Raw genomic sequence first — 18,956 nt, 5'->3', positions numbered from 1 at the left:
GTCAGGCCTAAATGGGTTAAAGGAACATGTGAGCTTTCAGTCTATAAAGATGACTATTAATATTATAATAATATTATAACAACCAATTAACCGGGAAACAACCATTTGGCATTAATGCCCGTTTTTGCCTACTTTCACCCTGTGCTGCTGTCCTGTGTGTGTGCAGAGTTCCGTGAGTCGAGGGCGGGAAAAGACTTCTTCGAGACCTGCCAGTCTCCACAGGCGTGCTGTGAACTCACATTACAGGTACAGGGTTATTTTGTCTTTCTTTGATTGCTACCAATTAAGCTGGACTGTTCCACAAACTCTTACTAAAAAGATTACAAACTGACACTTACTACTACCTACTTGGAACGATGCAAGTTGGAAATGAATTCCCCGCCCAGTTATTATGTATGTGTCCCTTTTATGCCAGGGCGACTGTCCTCCTGTCTACATGTCGAAGTGTCCTTGGGCAAGACACTGAACCCCACATTGCTCCCGATGTGCTGGTTGGTACCTTGCATGGCTTCCGCCGCAATCGGTGTATGAATGGGTGAATGTAATGCACAATCTATGTAAAGCGCCTTGGATAAAGGCGCTATATAAATGCACCATTTACCATTTATGCCCATATGGAGTTCTTTGTCAGGGATGCCCAAATATGGAGTCTATGTGGATGTCGGAACATATTTGTGATGTCAGAACAGGCCAGTTCCATATATGGAGCCCGGGCAGGGGCTCTGTCCAGAGTCCGGGCAGGGGCTCTGTCCAGAGCCCGGGCAGGGGCTCTGTCCAGAGCCCGGGGCAGGGGCTCTGTCCAGAGCCCAGGGCAGGGGCTCTGTCCAGAGCCCAGGGCAGGGGCTCTGTCCAGAGCCCGGGGCAGGGGCTCTGTCCAGAGCCCGGGGCAGGGGCTCTGTCCAGAGTCCGGGCAGGGGCTCTGTCCAGAGTCCGGGCAGGGGCTCTGTCCAGAGTCCGGGCAGGGGCTCTGTCCAGAGCCCGGGGCAGGGGCTCTGTCCAGAGTCCGGGCAGGGGCTCTGTCCAGAGTCCGGGCAGGGGCTCTGTCCAGAGCCCGGGGCAGGGGCTCTGTCCAGAGCCCGGGGCAGGGGCTCTGTCCAGAGCCCGGGGCAGGGGCTCTGTCCAGAGCCTGGGCAGAGGCTTTTTGTGGCGCTTCTGGACAACCGTGGGCTCCCTGTGGTGGTGTGGAACGCGTGTGTCGAATTTGAACGGTTCTCGAGTTACATGGATTACAGGCGTGCATACACACAGAGACTTGCATTTGAAGATACAGCAAAAAAACTAAGCCAGGGCAGCATTTTATCCAAAGTGTATTTTGTCCTTTTCCTTCCTCAGCCTCTGAGACGTTTCCCCTTCGATGCTGCGATCATCTTCTCAGACATCCTGGTTATACCACAGGTACTGTAACACTGGGCATGTAACGTGTTATGTCAACTCACAATACGATTTTTTCACAATCTTTTTGAACAAATTAATTTTCCAGACAAATGACTGAAAACTCTAACTTATGTGTCTCTCTTTTACACAAATCCAGTATTTTCTCTTTTAATTTTCTTCTTTTATCCTATTTTCAATACAGTAGCAATTTACTGAAAACTTTGTTTTCATCAATTCTCTTACCCTGTATTTTCTGATCTTTTTTTTTACCTCTGCTGTTTGCGTGACTATATAAATTGCGATTTAAATTGTCACCAGTCTGAATCGATTTTAATCCATTTACGACATACTATATCGTTACATATGGTGCTACTACATGAAGTTTGAGCACCAGTGATATCATGACCGTTTTTCGTAAAACGGTCATGATTTAGAAGACATTTTGTAGTTCCCTCGGGTCTTAATGTATTAAACTAAGTCTGTGTCCCACCTCCCTCCAGGCCATGGGCATGGAGGTCCAGATGGTTCCAGGTAAAGGCCCCACCTTCCCAGAGCCTCTGAAGGAGCCCGAGGACCTCCAGAGACTGAACACCAAGGTGGACGTCCAGAAGGAGCTGGGCTACGTGTTCAAGGCTCTCACCCTGACCAGACACAAGATCGAGGGCAAGGTGCCGCTCATCGGGTTCACCGGAGCGCCGGTGAGCAGTCTTACTTTGCATACTTTTATTTGTTTATTTCGACGGGACAATGCATATTAAATACTAGACATTACAATTCAAATACAATGTAAACACACCGGATTTAGCAAAGATGCAAATTTTCATCCGCAGTCCCCACACAAAACACAAATCTATAATTATTAGGCATGTAACGATTCACTCACGATACGATTCGTATCACGGTATGAGGTTCACGATATGATTTTTCACGATATTAAAAAATATGTATTTTAAAGAAATTTAATTTCATATAATTTATCTTCCCCCCTGAGATGTTTTATTTAACTACATTGCAAAAGAAGTAGCATTACTTTTGACAGTGCAGAAACATAATTGCCTTCCTTGATGAGCATCAATGACCGTCATCACCTGGGCACAGTCAGACACACACAGTTCCCCTCTACAGTGCTCTACTACTGAAAGCACTTGAATATGATGGAATATGACTAAAGCTCACATTTCACATCACACACTAGCCCCCCTAAAAAAAATATATAGGCCTATATATATATATATATATATATATATATATATATATATATATATATATATATTTATTTTTTTTCAAATCGATTCATATCGTCGGGATTAATATCGATATACGATATATCGTTACATGCCTAATAATTATGGTTTAGCAGTGTTTTTATAGGGTTGATGTCGACTAAATAAAAACGAAGCTATGAAGACTAGAGGAGAAGAGGAGGTCCAGTAGAACTAAAAGACAACTCGTGTTATGCTAGAAGAGGAGGTCCAGTAGAACTAAAAGACAACTCGTGTTATGCTAGAAGAGGAGGTCCAGTAGAACTAAAAGACAACTCGTGTTATGCTTACATGCCGATTCTGCCGAACATATCAGATCTATTCTACATACACAACGCGTCGTGAGCATGGACAGTAGCTATTTTCAGCATGCAACAAAGTCTACAATCAGCCATTACGACTACATTGACTGTAGATTTAGTAAACTAAAATCTTATGATATTTAGTCCACTAAAACTAGACTAACACTAAAACAAGTCCGTTGCTCTCCCCATGTCCCCCATATATGGGGACTAGGTTGGCGGAGGGTGTGTAGAGCCCAGGATCACATTAGATAACTGACACAGGGGTGAAAAATGGGTTACAAAATCGTGGGATAAAAAATATATTAAAAAATATATAATAATAAATTACTAAAACTAAATTAAATTGTATTCAAAAGACTATGGGCTCTATATTCGTCCATGCTAAACCTCTTATCCTTATAGTTTGCCTTTTCTTTTTCTTTTTTACTATTTTGAAAAACATTTTTGGATAGTTAAAACAGACAATCTACAAGCTCACAATGTGTTGATGTAAATCGGCTAGTTGAAATATAAAAAAAAAAATCAAAATAGTAAAAAGAAAGGAAAAAAAAGGCAAAGAAGTTTAGGAATAAGGGCTTTAGAATGGACGACAATAGAGCCCCAAGTCAACACTCTGTACTCCTCCCTCCTCCACAGTGGACGCTCATGTGCTACATGATAGAAGGCGGAGGCTCCAAGACTCTCTCTAAGGCCAAGCGCTGGCTGTACCGCCACCCGGAGGCCAGCCACATGCTGCTGAAGATGCTGACCGATGTGGTGGTGGACTACCTGCTGGGACAGGTGGCTGCAGGGGCGCAGGTAGGGATCCAGTCCAATAGACCATATTCACAAGGCGTATATCTATTCTACGTCCGAGCATAGACATGGTAACGTCCCGCCTGCCTCTGATTGGCCTACCGACACTGCCCGTCTTGCCTGTCCTCCGGCACTCCGTGGTGAGAATGGCAAAATGCGACAGTAACTTGTAACTTTCATTTTTGTAGAAGAGGCAAACTAATATTGTTTGCCATTTGCTTTGATTGAATCATTGATTGAACACGTATGTACTATGATTTGATTTGGCTGTGTTCTAAACTAAAGTGTTAGTGTTGATTTATCGTGTATAATCATAAATACGTCACTGTTTCTGTGGCGTTTCTCTGCTAACCAGCCCGTTCTCTTGCCCAGGCTCTGTTTCTCTGCTAACCAGCCCGTTCTCCTTCCCAGGCTCTGTTTCTCTGCTAACCAGCCCGTTCTCCTTCCCAGGCTCTGTTTCTCTGCTAACCAGCCCGTTCTCCTTCCCAGGCTCTGTTTCTCTGCTAACCAGCCCGTTCTCTTGCCCAGGCTCTGTTTCTCTGCTAACCAGCCCGTTCTCTTGCCCACTAGGCTCTGCAGGTGTTTGAGTCCAACGCCGGCATCCTGGGGCCGGTGGAGTTCAAGGAGTTCTCGCTGCCCTACCTACGAGACATCGCACGAAGGGTTAAAGACAAGCTGAAGGATTCAGACCAGGACATACCCATGGTGAGAGGACAAACACGCACGCACACACGCACGCACACACACACTAGGGCATTAAGCAACTAGTCGACTAGTTTACTAGTCGACTAGTCGACTAGTTTACTAGTCGACTAGTAAATCCACTAGTCGACCTTGTTGGTACTAGTTGACTAGTTTATTTTTTATTTTTTTCCCAGATTTTGTAGGCCTCAAGATCAGGTAGATTATAGTTATAGTCACCAATGTACACAGTTTTTAAATGTACAAATATTTATTTCCAAAAAAAAATGTTTTTTATTTAACATAATAGGTGGTTAAACAACTAGTCGACTAGTAAACTAGGCAACTAGTAAAAATGACTAGAAGTGAATGCCCTAACACACACACACACACGCACACAGTGTCACACGCACACAGTGTCACACACACAGTGTCACACACACACACACAGTGTCACACACAGTGTCACACACACACACGCACAGTGAGAGGACACGCAAGGTCAAAGACGAGCTGAAGGAATCAGACCAGGACGTACCCATGGACGGTGAGAGGACACACAGGGTCAAAGACAAGCTGAAGGTACAGTACAGTACAGTACAGTACAGTACAGTACAGTACAGTACAGTACAGTACAGTACAGTACAGTACAGTACAGTATGTCTCCTCTCACCATGGGTACGTCCTGGTATTCTCTCTCTCCCTCTTTCCTGTCATTCTTCACTTGTATCTAATTATCTATCAATAAAGGCAGAAAAGCCAAAGACAAATATGAAAAGTAACTAAAGTTTACAAATATATATGTGGTGGAGTAAAAGTACAGTATTTGGACCCGAGGTGTAGTGGAGTAGAAGTATTGGGAATTGGAAATGCTCCAGTAAAGTGAAAGTACCTCAAACTGTTACTTAAGTACAGTACTTGAGTAAATGTACTTAGTTACTTTCCATATTATTATTTATTTTAGCTAGTTTCTGCAGAACAGCCACATCCACTCTCTTCTACACACAGTTCACACAATGTGATATGATATGCCACCAACAGGTGGAGCCATTGTACCACAAATGGTTCATGTTGCTCCAACTCAAAGTATCCCCCTCTGCTCTACCTCCTCTGTGTGTAAACTGTGCATGCCTGCATTATGGACACTTTTGCACCAAGGTTGAACTGATTATGTTCTTCTTTTTCCTGCCAAATTTTGTAACCAAATTTAACCCATTTAGGCCTGAAGTCGAAATTTAAAAAATGTCTTCTATCTAAATGGTGACAATTTTCAGAAAAACCTCATGTTTCTGTATCAGTGGTGCTCAATATTTCATGTCAAGACCCCAAAAATGATATGTAATATGCCTCCGCCGCCCATCTGAAAATATTATGTTCCAGGGACCTCAACAGAAGAAAAATATTTGAGTTAAAATGTTCACTCTGTAATAATATATAATTCAAAGATTTGAGGCACATTTTCACGAATTTTCAAAAATAGCAGACCTACAAGCTTGTAGATCTGGTATTTTTCAATAGCTAAAGTGTAACATAATGCTTTAAAACACCAAAAGGGGTTCAAGTAATTTAATGCAATCAAATAGGACTTTTCTGTTTGGATGTATCATGGGCTGTCGAGGCCAAAAAGTCATTTCTTGCCACTCAGTAGGCATTCCCGCATAGCTTCCGGGTATGTTAATGATGTCACGCGACACGCATACCTTCTATCCCTAAATGCCTAAAAGCTGGTTTGGAACTGGAACCAAACATGCTTGCCAAAGTGGGTGTGTCACTGTTCAGGTTGGAAGATGCAGATGTGATATATTAATATAAGTGTGTGTGTGTGTGTGTGTGTGTGTGTGTGTGTGTGTGTGTGTGTGTGTGTGTGTGTGTGTGTGTGTGTGTGTGTGTGTGTGTGTGTGTGTGTGTGTGTGTGTGTGTGTGTGTGTGTGTGTGTGTGTGTGTGTGTGTGTGTGTGTGTGTGTGTGTGTGTGTGTGTGCGTGCGTGTGTGCGACCGGCTGCACAGATCGTCTTTGCCAAGGATGCGCACTACGCCCTAGAGGACCTGTCTCAGTCTTACTACGAGGTCGTCGGACTGGACTGGACCATCGACCCCTCGTCGGCACGGTAACACACACACACACACACACACACACACACACACACACACACACACACACACCAAGGTCAGTCACTCTCTATTCCCACATTATCACTTTAAAAAACTAATGGTCTAAGTCCCCGAACGTTTTTGGCCGTCACCCTGTGTGACCTCCTGACCTATAGCTGACTGACACACCCCCCCCCCAATGTTAAGTCTCCTTGTATTTGGCCCGAAAATGATACATTTTTAAATATGATTATGCCAAATAATCACAGAATGTCACTGCGCTGAGAGACACGCAGCTGCTCTATACATACCTCTCCTTACAACCTGCTCTATACATACCTCTCCTTACAACCTGCTCTATACATACCACTCCTTACAACCTGCTCTATACATACCACTCCTTACAACCTGCTCTATACATACCTCTCCTTACAACCTGCTCTATACATACCTCTCCTTACAACCTGCTCTATACATACCTCTCCTTACAACCTGCTCTATGCATACCTCTCCTTACAACCTGCTCTATACATACCTCTCCTTACAACCTGCTCTATACATACCTCTCCTTACAACCTGCTCTATACATACCTCTCCTTACAACCTGCTCTATACATACCTCTCCTTACAACCTGCTCTATACATACCTCTCCTTACAACCTGCTCTATACATACCTCTCCTTACAACCTGCTCTATACATACCTCTCCTTACAACCTGCTCTATACATACCTCTCCTTACAACCTGCTCTATACATACCTCTCCTTACAACCTGCTCTATACATACCTCTCCTTACAACCTGCTCTATACATACCTCTCCTTACAACCTGCTCTATACATACCTCTCCTTACAACCTGCTCTATACATACCTCTCCTTACAACCTGCTCTATACATACCTCTCCTTACAACCTGCTCTATACATACCTCTCCTTACAACCTGCTCTATACATACCTCTCCTTACAACCTGCTCTATACATACCTCTCCTTACAACCTGCTCTATACAGACCTCTCCTTACAACCATACCTCTCCTTACAACCTGCTCTATACATACCTCTCCTTACAACCTGCTCTATACATACCTCTCCTTACAACCTGCTCTATACATACCTCTCCTTACAACCTGCTCTATACAGACCTCTCCTTACAACCTGCTCTATACATACCTCTCCTTACAACCTGCTCTATACAGACCTCTCCTTACAACCTGCTCTATACATACCTCTCCTTACAACCTGCTCTATACAGACCTCTCCTTACAACCTGCTCTATACAGACCTCTCCTTACAACCTGCTCTATACATACCTCTCCTTACAACCTGCTCTATACATACCTCTCCTTACAAACTGCTCTATACATACCTCTCCTTACAACCTGCTCTATACATACCTCTCCTTACAACCTGCTCTATACATACCTCTCCTTACAACCTGCTCTATACAGACCTCTCCTTACAACCATACCTCTCCTTACAACCTGCTCTATACATACCTCTCCTTACAACCTGCTCTATACAGACCTCCCCTTACAACCTGCTCTATACATACCTCTCCTTACAACCTGCTCCATACATACCTCTCCTTACAACCTGCTCTATACATACCTCTCCTTACAACCTGCTCTATACATACCTCTCCTTACAACCTGCTCTATACATACCTCTCCTTACAACCTGCTCTATACATACCTATCCTTACAACCTGCTCTATACATACCTCTCCTTACAACCTGCTCTATACATACCTCTCCTTACAACCTGCTCTATACATACCTCTCCTTACAACCTGCTCTATACAGACCTCTCCTTACAACCTGCTCTATACATACCTCTCCTTACAACCTGCTCTATACATACCTCTCCTTACAACCTGCTCTATACATACCTCTCCTTACAACCTGCTCTATACATACCTCTCCTTACAACCTGCTCTATACATACCTCTCCTTACAACCTGCTCTATACATACCTCTCCTTACAACCTGCTCTATACAGACCTCTCCTTACAACCTGCTCTATACATACCTCTCCTTACAACCTGCTCTATACATACCTCTCCTTACAACCTGCTCTATACATACCTCTCCTTACAACCTGCTCTATACATACCTCTCCTTACAACCTGCTCTATACATACCTCTCCTTACAACCTGCTCTATACATACCTCTCCTTACAACCTGCTCCATACATACCTCTCCTTACAACCTGCTCTATACAGACCTCTCCTTACAACCTGCTCTATACATACCTCTCCTTACAACCTGCTCTATACAGACCTCTCCTTACAACCTGCTCTATACATACCTCTCCTTACAACCTGCTCTATACATACCTCTCCTTACAACCTGCTCTATACAGACCTCTCCTTACAACCTGCTCTATACAGACCTCTCCTTACAACCTGCTCTATACATACCTCTCCTTACAACCTGCTCTATACAGACCTCTCCTTACAACCTGCTCTATACATACCTCTCCTTACAACCTGCTCTATACATACCTCTCCTTACAACCTGCTCTATACATACCTCTCCTTACAACCTGCTCTATACATACCTCTCCTTACAACCTGCTCTATACATACCTCTCCTTACAACCTGCTCTATACAGACCTCTCCTTACAACCTGCTCTATACATACCTCTCCTTACAACCTGCTCTATACATACCTCTCCTTACAACCTGCTCTATACATACCTCTCCTTACAACCCTCTATACATACCTCTCCTTACAACCTGCTCTATACATACCTCTCCTTACACCCTGCTCTATACATACCTCTCCTTACAACCCTCTATACATACAGTACCTCTCCTTACAACCTGCTCTATACATACCTCTCCTTACAACCCTCTATACATACCTCTCCTTACAACCTGCTCTATACATACCTCTCCTTACAACCCTCTATACATACCTCTCCTTACAACCCTCTATACATACCTCTCCTTACAACCTGCTCTATACATACCTCTCCTTACAACCTGCTCTATACATACCTCTCCTTACAACCTGCTCTATACAGACCTCTCCTTACAACCTGCTCTATACATACCTCTCCTTACAACCTGCTCTATACATACCTCTCCTTACAACCTGCTCTATACAGACCTCTCCTTACAACCTGCTCTATACATACCTCTCCTTACAACCTGCTCTATACATACCTCTCCTTACAACCTGCTCTATACATACCTCTCCTTACAACCTGCTCTATACATACCTCTCCTTACAACCTGCTCTATACATACCTCTCCTTACAACCTGCTCTATACAGACCTCTCCTTACAACCTGCTCTATACATACCTCTCCTTACAACCTGCTCTATACATACCTCTCCTTACAACCTGCTCTATACAGACCTCTCCTTACAACCTGCTCTATACAGACCTCTCCTTACAACCTGCTCTATACATACCTCTCCTTACAACCTGCTCTATACAGACCTCTCCTTACAACCTGCTCTATACATACCTCTCCTTACAACCTGCTCTATACATACCTCTCCTTACAACCTGCTCTATACAGACCTCTCCTTACAACCTGCTCTATGCATACCTCTCCTTACAACCTGCTCTATACATACCTCTCCTTACAACCTGCTCTATACACACCTCTCCTTACAACCTGCTCTATACAGACCTCTCCTTACAACCTGCTCTATACATACCTCTCCTTACAACCTGCTCTATACAGACCTCTCCTTACAACCTGCTCTATACATACCTCTCCTTACAACCTGCTCTATACATACCTCTCCTTACAACCTGCTCTATACATACCTCTCCTTACAACCTGCTCTATACATACCTCTCCTTACAACCTGCTCTATACATACCTCTCCTTACAACCTGCTCTATACATACCTCTCCTTACAACCTGCTCTATACATACCTCTCCTTACAACCTGCTCTATACAGACCTCTCCTTACAACCTGCTCTATACATACCTCTCCTTACAACCGTGGGGTTTACCGGATCTTGCCGTTTGTGCTAAATAACGCCATTTGTCATGCACCCCCTAGAGGGCGTTTGCGCACCACAGTTTGGGAACCCCTGGCCATTTTTTGTAGGAAAATAGTTTTTTGTTTTTGCCTAAGTGAGCTCCTTGTGACATTGGCCACCTCTGGTAAAATCACCAGTGTGAAAAATGAGTGTGAGTTAGTTTTTACTCTATATTGAGTGATTTATCTCACTGTGGTTTTGCACATAAACATTGTGTAAACACACGCACATACATACACGCGCACGCGTGCACATACACACATCTTACAAAGCCCAAGCCGTTGTGATCCCTTCTACTTAAGTCCACTATGAACTCTCTGGGTCAGCTGGTGTGTCGCTCACAGTCTGACCTGCGTTTGACCCGCTGAGAACTGTCCCGTTCGGTCCGCTGCCTCTCGGGGCGCAACAAGACGACACAACGGATCAGGAAGGGAGCCTCTCCACATGCAAACAGACTCTCGTAATGTCTCACTGAAGAAGATCGAAATAAACGTTTTAGTTCATTTCATTCATTCAAGTTTTCAACCATTTCTGACAACTGCTCTACCGAAATACTTCATGTTCAGGCTGCTTTTGTTGTGTGTATGCGCCAATGCAGCGCGCACTGGCCCCCAATTGACGTGTGTGTGCGTGTGTATTTGTATTTTCAGGGAACGTACAGGGGGTAAGGTCAGCCTGCAGGGAAACATGGATCCATGTGCGCTCTACGGACCCAAGGTAACCTCCCATAGCTCAGCATGGTCTACGGACCCAAGGTAACCTCCCATAGCTCAGCATGGTCTACGGACCCAAGGTAACCTCCCATAGCTCAGCATGGTCTACGGACCCAAGGTAACCTCCCATAGCTCAGCATGGTCTACGGACCCAAGGTAACCTCCCATAGCTCAGCATGGTCTACGGACCCAAGGTAACCTCCCATAGCTCAGCATGGTCTACGGACCCAAGGTAACCTCCCATAGCTCAGCATGGTCTACGGCCCCAAGGTAACCTCCCATAGCTCAGCATGGTCTACGGACCCAAGGTAACCTCCCATAGCTCAGCATGGTCTACGAACCCAAGGTAACCTCCAATAGCTCAGCATAGTCAAACTGTTAAAATGAGCAATAAGTAACAATGTGCTTAATCTGACCCAGCAAGCTATGTAAGTGTGTATATATATATATATATACATATATATATATAGTGAGCGAGTGGCCGAGATTTGGGGTATTGGAATTAGGCTTTAGAACAGTGGTCATCAAACATAGCAGATGTATTTGAACATAAATCTCTTCTGGCAGGTCTCTGGCAAAAAACATGTTCAGATGGGGGTCCCTGCAGCCAAATACATATACATACAGGACCATATCATCAGGTTCTCTTTTTACACTTTAACCCATTTAGGAGTTAGGACCGAGGACGATTCTAAAAACTTCTAACTCTAAAAAACATATATTTATGCTGCTATATAACTGTACATAGCAACAACTACCACAAAAGGGGTAAAAACACCAAAGGGGGTACCCTCCTGTCCTAAATGGGTTTCCTTAGATTTTGTGTCTCTGTAACGTTTCACCATCTTGGTTTCCCTCGTCCGTCCCCCCTCCAGGAGCGTATCTCGGACATCGTGAAGAAGATGGTGGAAGGTTTCGGGACCCGGGGGTACATCGCCAACCTGGGCCACGGCATGTACCCCGACATGGACCCGGAGAGCGTGGGGGCCTTCGTGGAAGCCGTGCACACACACTCTCGCCAGATCAACAAGAACAAGAACGCATGAAACAAAAATCACCTGTTTTGTTAGTTCGGGTTCACACGAACGCCTCACATAACGCCACACCAACCAAATAAAATAAAACGTATCCTTGCTGTCCGGAAGAAACCACCTAACTCCGTTTTTTTAGGTTTTTGATTTATTTAAAAAAAATGCATAAATCAATGCTATTGAACACCTTTTACGTCCGTGTGTTGGTTAAACGATTGTAAATATTTTAAAAGGAGTTGTTTGTTTGTTGACTTAGCTATAGATTTTTTTTCCTTTTAAGTCAGTTTGTAGATGTTACAAATATTATTCTTTTTCAGAATCAGAACATTTAATATCCAGATTTTGCTGCCAGTATTTGTACCTAAAAACACAACATGGACCAAAACATGGACATTTTCAAGAACCCCCAGAATGTATAGAACCGATTATTTGACGACATAAGCATATGTGACTAAATTTGACTGAGGGACTGCCATTGGATTTTTTTTAATTTTTGTTTTTTCATGTCATGTGAAAGCAGGGAATCATATTCAAATTGACATATTGGTTGTTCAGTTTGACCCACCAGTTTTGGAGATATGGCTTATAGAGTAATGTCTTGCAGAAAACAGCAAGTTGAGAAAACAGGCTTGAAAAGTTCACTTCTGTGGACTCTAACATTACACCTAGCTACATGTTTGGGCATTTATTTCATATTTACATGTCGATTTCAGATCTGACACTTACTTCAGACATGCTCTAGTATGTGAAGAGTCTGCCTCATTTTGTGAAGAAAAAAAAGGTTTTTCTCTGGTGAAAAGCTGGAGTTTGCGCGATGGCAGGCTCTCAGTCAAATCTGGTCACATATTGGTGCTGTTGCATTTCTATAACAACATGGTACCAGTCCAGCACACTATATACTTTTATGTTGTGTTTTTCCATCAATAGCCTTGAAATTCGGTAAGGAATGCAAGATGCCAAATTTGCCAACGGTAATTCTCACTTGTTTTTGTGTTTTGTGATGTGTTTATTTCATCAGCCACAGAGAGAGTGCAGCATTTGGAAAAACAAGTGGTTTTATTATGTATAGTGGGAATTATGCTGATCATCCTGAGAGCACAGCTTGTGTGAGACTTAACGGACATGATCACTGCACCACATTAGACTAAGCTCCGTTAGTAGTGTGTACTTTTTTCAGTTTATTTTTTCCCTCTATCCAGTCAAACAAAGGATTGTATTTCAAATTGAATAAGAAAATGTTACTTTCACATACATAAAAGGTCAAATAAAAAAATGCACACTGGATTTTACACCATCGTATGACTCACTTTCCAGGATTCAAATTCAAAAACGTCCGAAAATAGCAGATCTAAACAAGCTCAAAAACGTGCCGATTGGCGCTGCGTTTCGAGCTTGCAGATTGATATTTTTGATGCGCTGTAGTACGTAGGATCAACTAGGGCAGTGGTTTGATACGCTGTAGTACGTAGGATCAACTAGGGCAGTGGTTTGATACGCTGTAGTACGTAGGATCAACTAGGGCAGTGGTTGATACACTGTAGTACGTAGGATCAACTAGGGCGTGATACGCTGTAGTACGTAGGATCAACTAGGGCAGTGGTTTGATACGCTGTAGTACGTAGGATCAACTAGGGCAGTGGTTTGATACGCTGTAGTACGTAGGATCAACTAGGGCAGTGGTTTGATACGCTGTAGTACGTAGGATCAACTAGGGCGTGATACGCTGTAGTACGTAGGATCAACTAGGGCAGTGGTTTGATACGCTGTAGTACGTAGGATCAACTAGGGCAGTGGTTCCTACGCTGTAGTACGTAGGATCAACTAGGGCAGTGGTTGATACGCTGTAGTACGTAGGATCAACTAGGGCAGTGGTTCCTACGCTGTAGTACGTAGGATCAACTAGGGCAGTGGTTGATACGCTGTAGTACGTAGGATCAACTAGGGCAGTGGTTTGATACGCTGTAGTACGTAGGATCAACTAGGGCAGTGGTTGATACGCTGTAGTACGTAGGATCAACTAGGGCAGTGGTTGATACGCTGTAGTACGTAGGATCAACTAGGGCAGTGGTTTGATACGCTGTAGTACGTAGGATCAACTAGGGCAGTGGTTTGATACGCTGTAGTACGTAGGATCAACTAGGGCAGTGGTTCCTACGCTGTAGTACGTAGGATCAACTAGGGCAGTGGTTGATACGCTGTAGTACGTAGGATCAACTAGGGCAGTGGTTGATACGCTGTAGTACGTAGGATCAACTAGGGCAGTGGTTGATACGCTGTAGTACGTAGGATCAACTAGGGCAGTGGTTGATACGCTGTAGTACGTAGGATCAACTAGGGCAGTGGTTTGATACGCTGTAGTACGTAGGATCAACTAGGGCAGTGGTTTGATACGCTGTAGTACGTAGGATCAACTAGGGCAGTGGTTGATACGCTGTAGTACGTAGGATCAACTAGGGCAGTGGTTTGATACGCTGTAGTACGTAGGATCAACTAGGGCAGTGGTTTGATGCGCTGTAGTACATAGGATCAACTAGGGCAGTGGTTGATACGCTGTAGTACGTAGGATCAACTAGGGCAGTGGTTGATACGCTGTAGTACGTAGGATCAACTAGGGCAGTGGTTCCCAAACATTCTCGTGTCAAGGACCCCCAAATCAACATTTATTAGGCCACGGACCCCCCATTTGAAAACATGCCAGTGACCCCGATAAGGGAGGATTTTTATGGCTCTAGCAGTGATTCCGAAACATAGTAATTTCATGGACCCCCAGTTTCATACGCATTATGCTACAGACCCCCGATTTAATGGCATTTCTATCTCTGGTACCCCAATTTATATTATAAAACCACTGTTAATTTAACTCAGAGTGTACAAATGGAACCAAATGGACATAACTATCTCTAATTGAGCTAGTACCCCCAGGGGTCCCTGGACCCCACTTTGGGAACCCATGAACTAGGGCGTGAATTTAGAAAAAAGAAAAAAAGTTAAAATATGACAACAGCGGTGTTCTATTGGACCCCCCCCCCCTCCTGCACTCACAAGCACAAAATCTCATATTACTGTTCCCGATGTATTCCACTCTTTTGATTTTAGATTTTTATTGAAGGCATAGATAACCCCTCGAGTCGATGCAGCATTAATGTTATCCCATGTCCATCGTTGAAGCATCTTAAGCTGTCCTTAAAGACTGATAAACCTGATTAAAATAAAAAATGCCCCAACAACACTGAGCCTCTTAAAAACATGCAGCCAGAGCAGTGATGATAATAATAATGAATTGCATTTTTATAGCGCTTTTCCAAGTGCTCAAAGCGCTTTACAATGGTTCATTCATTCATACATTGGGAGGTGAAGCGGCAAACAGTCGACGCCAGCGTCCTCACTTCCCACATTCAGACACCAATGGTGGCAAGGCTCACACCGACCGACTCATTGGAGGCAATGTAGGGTTCAGTGTCTTGCCCAAGGACACTTCAACATGTGGACAGGTGGAGCCAGGATTCGAACCGCCGACCCAGGGATCATTGGACGACCTGCTCTACCTCCTGAGCCACAGCCGCCCTGTGATGTGATGTGAACCCGCTTCTCAGGCCACCGCCATGCTGGCTTCTCAGGGGCCACCGCCGCCATGCTGGCTTCTCAGGGGCCACCACCGCCATGCTGGCTTCTCAGGGGCCACCACCGCCATGCTGGCTTCTCAGGGGCCACCGCCATGCTGGCTTCTCAGGGGCCACCGCCATGCTGGCTTCTCAGGGGCCACCGCCGCCATGCTGGCTTCTCAGGGGCCACTGCCATGCTGGCTTGTAGTGGACAGTTTTTTGTCAAAATTCTAATTTTGCCACGGACATACAAAATGAGTGGACAAACACGCCCACCCGTGTGGTTTGTCCTAGTGGACTAATTTTGTGCCATAGGCCTATAGTGTCGTAGTAAATCAGTGAGACTGACATTCAGTCATTTTATGTAAAAACTAAATCTAGAATTTGCCACAGACGAGACCAAGTCTTTGCCACGGACACATTTCACTGTATATAGGAATATATACAGTGGTGGGAAAAGTACTCAGTGCTACATGATTAATACTGCAATGTAGAAATACTCTGTTAGAAGTAAATGTCTGGACTTGTCTGCCAAAAGTAATGGCATCAAAATGTACTTAAAAGCATAAAAGTACTCATTGTGCAGAAGGTCCCATTTCAAGTTTTCAAATGTATACATTTTTTATTTTTTGAGAATACCAGATGTACAAGCTCACAATCTCACAATCCCCTATAGGGGGGTCACTCACAATGTGTCTCATCTCCCCTAGGGGGGTCACTCCGACCCACAGGTTGAGAACCACTCACTGCTGTACTATGTGACCATACGGTATTACTTTTTATCCATCTGTTTTCTTATAGCTTCCGGCAGTGGCGTGCACAGACATTTAGAGGGGCAGGTGCTCAAGTTAAAAAAGGGCACCTTGTGCAGCGCGTGGAACCGGCCGGTTGCCTTAATCTATTTTGGGCGGGAACCCCTTTTGGTGTTAGCATTATGTTATGCTTTAGCTATTGAAAAATAGCAGATCTACAAGCTTTTTTTTTTTTTTTTTTTTCAAAAGGGCACATTGCCAAAAGGGCAGGGGGTGCTCTAGCACCCCCTAGTGTCTATCTGTGCACGCCACTGGCTTCCGGTCCTCCTCGGGTGACCCGAGCATAGAGAACAAGCCCTCATGCATCATGGCCTGTGTGTCAAATACCCTCTCAGGGAGTTTGTTTTGTTGCTGGGGTCTGTCCAGCTGCTCTGTCACTGGTCCAGATGCTGTCCAGCTGCTCTGTCACTGGTCCAGATGCCAGCACGGGAAACCTGATCCTCACCAAGCAGTGTGATGGCGGTAACTGAGACCCCTTTTCCACCGGTTGGTTCCCAATGGGAACCGGTTTCAGTTCTTTGTGGTTCTTAGTCCATGAGCCAGAGCTCCAAAATTGGAACGTTAATTATGAATCGAGTGGGCAAAACTATACCTATATTAAATTGTTTATAGGATCAATATAAGTAATGACCTTTTAATTGTTTTATTTGTTGGTATTCAGACAGCCAGCAATGGGTAGAATGCTCCCAAAATAATTTAGTCTCTGTGACACATCTAGGGGCCACAAACTGCATTCAAAGATTTTCCTAGAAGCTTTGTCATTGGTCGATTTGCCTGTCTGCTTCCTGATTGGTTAGTCACTGCGACCGGGTTTTTTTTCGACCAATGACAACGCTTCTAGGAACATCTTTGAATGCAGATTACGCCCCCTAGATGTGTCACAGACACTAATTCTTTTTTGGGAGCGTTCTACCCATTGCTGGGTACCAAAAAATAAAAAGGTCATTAATATTTTGACATTATTGCTTATAGCAACTTTAATATATATGATAACCCTTCCACAGTAGTGTAAGGGTTCATAAATTAACGTTACAAATTTGGAGCTCTGGCTCATGGACTGAGAAGCACAAAGAACTGAACCGGTTCCCGGGAACCCATCGGAGGAAAAGGGGCCTGAGAGACTGACAGATGGAACGGAAAGTTGATCCACTTTCAACCTAGCAGCATAATGCATATAATCCCTAGATTTTGGGCACGTCATTGTGGGTGAAAACGTGGTGCACAATATAATTGCTAGCATATGGAAATCAGCCATATCGGCCATAAAAATGCCATATCGGTATTGGATCGGCCTCAAAATAATAAATGTTTTATTATTTTATTATTTTCACAGATATTGATGACTCGATAATAATGTTACCGTCAATGACTGTCGCTTTTGTTTTGTGTATTTCTAATGTTTGAAGGCAGCATAAAGATCGGATATCGGTCATAATTTCATAATCCTGCACCCCTAAAAAAAGAACTACAAATGAATAGTCTACAATCTCAAGATTATGTTGTCTGGAGACTAGAAGCAACCTAGTACAAAATCACATACTTTCCATTTTACTCTGCTTATAGTGCCACCGCCATTATATGCACAGACAGTCCGACTGTCCCAATAAAACAACAGCCATAAATCTGACAGTAACCCCGTCCCCAAACCCTAACCGCTCAACTCTGTTTACACACAATTTGGCATTACATTTTTTAAATGAGACATGCTGTTAAGGATAGCACATGAGACTCGTAAGGATAGGACACATGTGATTGGTTGGCTGAGAACTTAATCCCAAATGGTTGTTTTTCCTGTCAGGAATCCAGAAGCTGACCAGAGATAAGTAGATTCTAGTTCAGTAAATCCAGTTGTTGTTGTTGTTGATGATGATGATGTTGCCATGCTGGCCAGAATTCCACACAAAAACAAGAGTGTTTTGGATTCTAAGCGGCCTTTTCTGTTACGGTTAAAGGGATATTTAAAAAAGACTTTTGGTCATTTCATCATCTATTCAGTCTTATGTGAACAACCCAGACAGTTTTTAAGGTACTTGATTCAGTATTTAGATATTTGATATTAATTTTAGTTGCCCCGCCCCCTTCCTATACAAACCCATGATAACTTAAAACTCCATTTTAACCATGATAGATTCATCAAAAACACCCGTCCTATTTTCTGTTGACTGATAATGTCCTTCTAATATGTGAGGAGGCCGTGGTTTTTCATTTACTGTTTTCATTTATTTTTAAATATTGTTTTTGGAAAATAATGAGGAGGAGGGAGAAGCTGCTGCAGGGCCGAA

At 43.8% G+C, this 18,956-nt stretch overlaps 1 protein-coding gene across 3 annotated transcripts in view; it reads left to right on the top strand.

Moving 5' to 3' along the window:
• urod (uroporphyrinogen decarboxylase) overlaps positions 1–13,549 on the top strand; it is a 56,460-nt gene extending 42,911 nt beyond the window's left edge. For all 3 annotated transcript variants that reach the window (XM_079512129.1, XM_079512128.1, XM_079512130.1), the window contains 8 exons: positions 167–246; positions 1,333–1,395; positions 1,875–2,072; positions 3,578–3,739; positions 4,307–4,441; positions 6,424–6,524; positions 11,167–11,233; positions 12,105–13,549. In XM_079512129.1, coding sequence (XP_079368255.1) covers positions 167–246; positions 1,333–1,395; positions 1,875–2,072; positions 3,578–3,739; positions 4,307–4,441; positions 6,424–6,524; positions 11,167–11,233; positions 12,105–12,275 — 977 coding nt within the window. In that variant the 3' untranslated portion in view covers positions 12,276–13,549. The remainder of the gene's footprint in view (positions 1–166; positions 247–1,332; positions 1,396–1,874; positions 2,073–3,577; positions 3,740–4,306; positions 4,442–6,423; positions 6,525–11,166; positions 11,234–12,104) is intronic.
• The last annotated feature ends 5,407 nt before the right edge of the window (positions 13,550–18,956 follow it).

Source organism: Electrona antarctica (genome assembly GCF_951216825.1).
Source record: "Electrona antarctica genome assembly, chromosome: 1".
Taxonomy (NCBI): Eukaryota; Metazoa; Chordata; class Actinopteri; order Myctophiformes; family Myctophidae; genus Electrona; species Electrona antarctica.
The sequence above is the reverse complement of the archived record's forward strand: the minus strand, read 5'-3'. Positions and strand labels throughout refer to the sequence as shown.